The sequence below is a fragment of the Microtus oregoni genome, unplaced genomic scaffold, assembly GCF_018167655.1.
Source record: "Microtus oregoni isolate MIOR12 unplaced genomic scaffold, Mior012 000021F_ref0000039, whole genome shotgun sequence".
Lineage (NCBI taxonomy): Eukaryota > Metazoa > Chordata > Mammalia > Rodentia > Cricetidae > Microtus > Microtus oregoni.
This window is the reverse complement of record NW_024543080.1, coordinates 5,532,852-5,539,723: the sequence shown is the minus strand read 5'-3', so window position 1 is coordinate 5,539,723 and position 6,872 is coordinate 5,532,852. Positions and strand designations below refer to the sequence as shown.

General features: G+C 39.7%; 1 protein-coding gene across 1 annotated transcript in view; it reads right to left on the bottom strand.

The window, feature by feature from the left end:
• Positions 1-300: 300 nt before the first annotated feature.
• Ccdc158 (coiled-coil domain containing 158) overlaps positions 301-6,872 on the bottom strand; it is a 63,246-nt gene continuing 56,674 nt past the window's right edge. The window contains exons 23-24 of the mRNA XM_041671536.1: positions 1,968-2,075; positions 301-377 (exon numbers count right to left, since the gene is read on the bottom strand). Of these exons, the coding sequence (XP_041527470.1) occupies positions 301-377; positions 1,968-2,075 (185 nt within the window). The remainder of the gene's footprint in view (positions 378-1,967; positions 2,076-6,872) is intronic.

Here is a 6,872-nt window from a genome sequence, read left to right as displayed (position 1 = left end):
TAAGCTGCAAAAAGTGGCTCTATCTCAGAACCAGTAAAATAATTTCAAAAATTAAACTAATGTGCTAGAATTAGCATAAATTAATACATTATAATATATGAATATGCTCAAATCTAGCTAGTAGTGTTGAAGGTTTTACTATGACAGCATTCAAGAAGTTTATTTCAAAATAGAGTTTATGGGACAGGGTATCTTTTATTAAATTTTCACATAAAAAGAAAACGTCCAGGGCACTAATTATAAGTAACAGCATGGCTCATCGGGCGCCAGCCCTTTGTAGAGAGCGGGCGAGCGATGACATCATTTTAGTAACATTTTCTCTTGGTCTTTCACTTTCTGAATCCTCTTTTCTTGATTTCTGATCATTGAAGACATTGCTGAAATATCAATAGAATAGGGTTAGATTGGAACGTCAACTTGGGTTCAAGGATGAGCCTTTAGCCTGCACAACAGACTCCCTCTGGGCCCAGAGCTGTGTTAGACTGCAATGCAAAGGCTGAAGTGACAGCAAACCTGCAACTTCGGGAAGCAGGGTGAGCTAAGAGGAGCATAGTGCTGGCACCTCCAAAGAGGGACAGCAGGAAGCCTGCCAGCCTCTCATTTGGGGGTGGGGCGGGGGGCAGAAGTCAGTACTGTAAATAGCTGGGGAAAATTTCTCTATACTCTTGTATACATGCACATAAATGGAAATGTGTACTTTTTTTGGCTTTGGTTATGCTGGGATTGAACCCACGGTCTTTTACATGTGAGGCAATACCCTAACACCAAGCTGTATCTATAACCTATACTTTAAATTTTGATAAATCTGAAACTATTTTTTCAGAACTTCAAGAGTCAACCTACCAGGTACTGCCTCTAGTCAAGGTAGTGTTTCTATTAAACAAATGCCAATGTCTTCCAACTGAATGAGTCTAGGATGATCTAGTAGGATGAACTAGAAGTGTAAATCAAAGCATAGGTATAAGTTTTGGGAAAAAAACCCTACATTCTTTTAAAAAATGCACAATAATATGGATAAAACCAACTATATTTGGTAGGTTAAAAAAGACACAAAGTTGGGTGGGTAGGGGAGGAGGGGTGGGTCTGATAGGGGAGGAAGGGGTGGGTCTGGTAGGGGAGGAGGGATGAGTCTGGTAGGGGAGGAAGGGGTGGGTCTGGTAGGGAAGGAGGGGTGGGTCTGGTAGGGGAGGAAGAGGTGGGTCTGGTAGAGGAGGAGTGATGGGTCTGGTAGGGAAGGAGGGGTGGGTCTGGTAGAGGAGGAGGGGTGGGTCTGGTAGGGGAGGAAGGGGTGGGTCTGGTAGGAGAGGAGGGGGTGGGTCTGATAGGGGAGGAGGGGGTGGATCTGGTAGAGGGAAGGGGTGGGTCTGGTAGGGAGAAGGGGTGAGTCTGGTAGGGGGAGGGGGTGGTTCTGGTGGGGAAGGAATGTGATCAAGATAAACTGTCTGGAATTCTTGGACTAAGTTTTTAAAAAGACTCAATAACCTAAAAGCAAATGTTTTCTGACTGTTTAGGGGGACCTGGGGTTAACACAATTCACTTGGGATTTTATTCAACAGCAATGTGATGTGACTTCAGTGTGTTAGAAAGATGTGGGCTTTAGCATCAGGAATTACAGGGATCAAGTCCCAGCTCTAGTGTTCACTGAGACCCAGGACTGCCTGTCTTGTGCTCTCATTATGACATTAACAACAGCTCCCACCCTCCTGCACAGATGTGAAGACAAGAGCAACACTGAGTCCAGGTACCACTCACAGGTGCCAGCAGAGACTATTATTTTTAACATGCTTAAATTTATTGTATAAATACTTGTTAGAAAAATATTTATTGCATTGCATGCATGTTGTATGTCTGCACATATATTTTATGAGCTTTCACCCCAGTTCTGAGGACTGAAACCAGGGCTTTTGTTAGTTAGGCAAGTGCTCCATCACTGAGCTAAGTCCCCAGGCCTGGAGACCTCACTGTACCTTGGTTCTTCAGCTGTAAATCTTCTACCAAGGTTTGCAAACTTTCCAGTCTGTTCTGCAGTTTTCGGCATGTTTTTCCTGTTGTTTCTAGTGACGGAGACTGTGAATCTATTAGAAAATTGCTTAGATGTGATATTAAAAGTCTAAGTCAATATTTCTTTTAGAAGTCATCAAATTATATATTAAACAATTTTTTTTCCTAAGAAAACTTCAAAACATTATTATAAAATGAAAAAATTCCCATTTAAATACAGTAACACTAGCTTATTTAGTTTTGTTTCAAATCAACTTATTATTATTTAACTGTATAGTATTAAACAGGTCTCTTGACAAGAATACTTCAAATCAGTGACATATTTGTGTCAGTTTTCACACCAAACGTTGAGTATTTTCCTGATGTAGGTGGGTCATCTGTCAATGTGTTACTTTCATTGGTTAATAAAGAAACTGCCTTGGCCCTTTGATAGGACAGAATTTAGATAGGCAGAGTAGACCGAAGAGAATGCTGGGAAGAAGGGAAGTGAGGAAGATGCTATAGCTCTCCTCTCCAAGATGGATGCAGGTTAAGATCCTTCCCGGTAAGCCACCACCTCATGGTGCTACACAGATTGCTAGAAATGGGGTGATCAAGATGTGAGAATTAGCCAGTAAGAGGCTAGAGCCAATGGGCCAAGCAGTGTTTAAAAGAATACAGTTTCTGTGTAATTATTTTGGGTAAAGCTAGCCGGTGTGCATGAGCGGAGTGGCAGAACGCAGCCCACCACTACAGTAGTTCATTACTACATTTTCCAACTGGGGTTTGAGGAGCAGGCTCTAATTCAGATACTAGCTCACTTTCTAGTGTCAGACTTTAACCTGTGTGATGTGGGATTCCCCTCTGTATGCTGTGAATATGTTTTATTATCATTGGTTAATAAAAAAGCTTCTTTGGGCCTATGGTAGCACAGAATAGAGCAAGGTGGAAATTCTAAGCAGAGACAGAGGAGAAAACAAGGCAGAGTCAGAGAGTTGCCATGTAGCCACCCAAAAGACAGACACTAGATGAAACCTTACCGATAGGCCACATGGTGATATGCAGACTAATAGAAATAGGTTAATTTAAGATGTAAGAGTTACTTAATAAGAAGCTGAAGCTATAGGCCAACCAGTGTTATAATTGATGTAGTTTCCATGTGATTATTTTGGGTCTGGGAAGTAAGGAAAAGAACAAGTGGTTTCCACTTACAAAACGACGCCCAATATGGGGCAATTATGTCCACATAAAACCTGAGAGAGCTTGAAAAGGAATTCTAGACACAAAAGAACAGAGTTTAGCAGAGCTTCTTGGTAGCTGTTTTTTTTTTTTTTTTGTTTTTGGGGGGGATAGGCTCTGTTTGTTGTTGATGAACAGAGGTGCTGTGGCTCCTTTAAGAGAAGTCTTCCTGACTCAGCATTGGCAACAAAGGCTGAGTGGCCTCTATAGGGGAGGGCTTCCTGGTTCATGTTAGTTGCATGAGCAGCTCTGACTCTTTCAGGAGGTGGAGCACTTAAATAGGGCCTGTTAGCAGAATGTTACAAATTGCTTAGTGGTGACATAGACCCACTGTGACCCTGGAGCTGGTATGATGTGCATGACTCTCAGAGGCAGTGAACATGCCTCTACCATGTTGGACTGGGAGGAGCCAACAGACAGGGCCATGGAGTTGGTCCTAGCCACATCTACTTAACATTGGGAAAAAAAGCGCTCCTGGTCAAGAAATAATTACAAACACACAATAATGACAGATTCAAATAAAAAAGACCTCTAAATGGGTCACAATATTAAATAATGTACATAGGCTTAGGAGAAAAAAGAAAAAAAGAGTATAAATAGTTATAATCTAAAAGAGTACAGACAGTAATAGATTAAAGGAGTAAAGATAATAAAATAAATATTAAATTTGTAAAAAAAAAGAAATAGAGTAAAAAAAGCCACATAAAGATAAACTATACACAGAGTCTGGACTATGTGTATCATTATGTTTTCTTTGAAATATTTCACTGTAAATGAGCTAAGAAAGTACAGAAAGACATTTCATTGTACAGGCTGATAAGCTAAACCAACATATATATTTTAAAGGTATCTTAACTTCAAAATTTGGGTCTAAGGATATGTTGCTTTAAAAGAGAGGTTCTTCTTTTGTTTCCACAGAGGATAAGAACCTGTGAATTCCTTTCAGACTAATGTTGTTTGATGGACCAAGACCCCCCAAAAGGTCTCTGTGAACCCCCAAATACTTCACCCATCAATAAGCAAAAAGCAGCTTAAAAAACTATGCCCAAATTCCCAAATATTGTTTATAAATATTTGTTTACATTTAAAGGAGAATATGACAAAGATGAATATTTTGCATTTGAATGGGTCTTGGTTTATTGATACAAATTTAAGGTCAATTTTGTTAAATGTATTTCTGCTCTTTTTTAAGGTATTGTGTTTATGTGACTCATTTAAAAATGTACTGTATGGTTAAGAAATACAGATTAATAGATAGTCATCCATAATAGTCAAACTTGTAGTCAGGCTAGTTAGGTTTTCTAGATGAGCAGAGATATATTTTAGATGGATAGGTATTCTCCAAATCTTTCAAAGACGTACAAAATATGGCATTTAAAATGTTTTAAGAATTTAGGACTTTTCATGATAGTAAGACATGTCTGTTTCTGGCAGCACTAATTGCTTCAGAGAGGTTAATGGGCACTGAAAAAACTCATTATAAAATTTGCCCTCAAGCTGGGTGGTGGTGCTTTAATCTCAGCACTTGGGAGGCAGAGGCAGGCAGATCTCTGTGAGTTTGAGGCCAACCTGGTCTACAAGAGCTAGTTCCAGGACAGGCTCCAAAGCTACAGAGAAACCCTGTCTCAAAAAAAAAAATTTCTTTCAATGTGGCAGGGCTAGCCATTTGGCCAAGAAACTGCCCTTGCCTAGACAGCTTGATTATATACACTGTATAAATTGGACATGCAGGATCCACAAAAAAAGGACTGCTGAAGTTGTCTAAAGAAGGTGAAACAGTCGTTCATGGTTACTGCTTCATGAAATAGTCTACCAGACATTCTGCAGGATACAGAATAAAATGACTGACAAACTGCCAATATAGGCAAAACTGTCTTTGAAATTTTTTGCTTCATGGAAAAGTCTGCCAGACACTATGGGCCTTTAGGCTGAAGATGGATGCTCCAGTGATACAGAAGAACTTTGGGTGACTGTCCAGGTAGCAAGATGTCTCTGTCAATTCCAGAGTTTTGGAAGTTGCTTACAATGCACTTCCTGTTAACTTAGTAATATTATATCCTTTAATGGAGTTGAAGAATAGATAGTTATAATTATAGTTTTCCTTAGTTATGATAAAAGTTAAAGTAGATATAAATATTGTAATTGTAATTCTTGCTTGATACCTGTTTTGTTATATGTAATTTTACTATGTTAAAATTAAAACTTTCCTTTTTATTTAGACAGAAAAGGGGAGGTGATGTGGGATTCCCCTCTGTATGCTATGAATATGTTTTATTACCATTGGTTAATAAAGAAGCTGCTTTGGGCCTATGGCAGGGCAGAATAGAGCAAGGTGGGAAATTCAAACAGAGATAGAAGAGAAAAGAAGAAAGAGTCAGAAAGACACCATGTAGCTTCCAAAGGAGACAGATGCTGGACGGAACCTTACTGGTAAGCCACAGCCACATGGCAATAAGATTAATAGAAATGGGTTAATTTAAGATGTTAGAGTTACTTAATAAGAAGCTATATACTGGGCGGTGGTGGAGCACGCCTTTAATCCCAGCACTTGGGAGGCAGAGGCAGGCGGATCTCTGTGAGTTTGAGACCAGCCTGGTCTACAAGAGCTAGTTCCAGGACAGGAACCAAAAGCTACAGAGAAACCCTGTCTCGAAAATAAAAAAAAAAAAAAAAAAGCTATATATCAAACAGTGGTGTATAAAATATAGTTTCTGTGTGATTATTTTGGGTCTTGGCAGCCAGGAAATGAACAACAGTCTCCAGCTATGCCTGATATGGATGGTCTGTGTGTTGGAAAAGGCTGTATGGATGCTGGCATGGCATGGTGACCTACAATGTGGCAGCAGTAACTGATGAGGGCCCAGAGACATGAAAGCTGTCTTTAGGAAGTGGGAGAGTTCTGTCAATTTTTCAAAATACTTAATTAACAAATAGAAGGGTTGAATTTTGATCTTAGCCCCTGACTAGATGAATAATTTTAAAAACATTTTTGCTGACTTAGTTTTTTATTACTAATACCATTTTTGTTATAATTATAGTATTAAACATAATCATCTAAAAGGCTTTCAATTTAAAAGTATGAGAAACAAGATCTTAGCAATATTTGAACAGAAATAATAACATGATGTTCTTGGTGAGGATATGAAATGGGGGAAGAAAATGTCCTATCACTGTATGATGTCACAGATACTGCCCCCTCCTTTAGTGGTCACTCTTTTATTTATTTTTTTATGATTTATTTATCTTTATTTTATGTGCATTGGTGTGAAGGTGTCAGATCCCCTGGAACTGGATTTTCAGACAGTTATGAGCTGCCATGTGGGTGCTGGGAATTGAACCCCGGTCCTCTGGAAGAGCAGTCAGTGTTCTTAACTGCTGAGCCATTTCTCCAGCCCCTAGTGGTCACTCTTAATGGGTTGGTAAGTTGGTTCTTAGCACTTGCTTGTGGTTTGTTTGCCTTCTTTGAGGCAGGGCATCACTATGTAGCCACGGATGGCTCAGGATTCACTCTGTAGACCTGGTCCTGGACTTGAAAGACTTCCGTTCTGAGTCTTCTGAATGACGAGACAACACAAAGAGCTTAGAGATGGAAAACGAAGTGCAATGCACGCAATGGTGAACAAAGTGCGCTCAGATGTGATCAGGCTCTGATT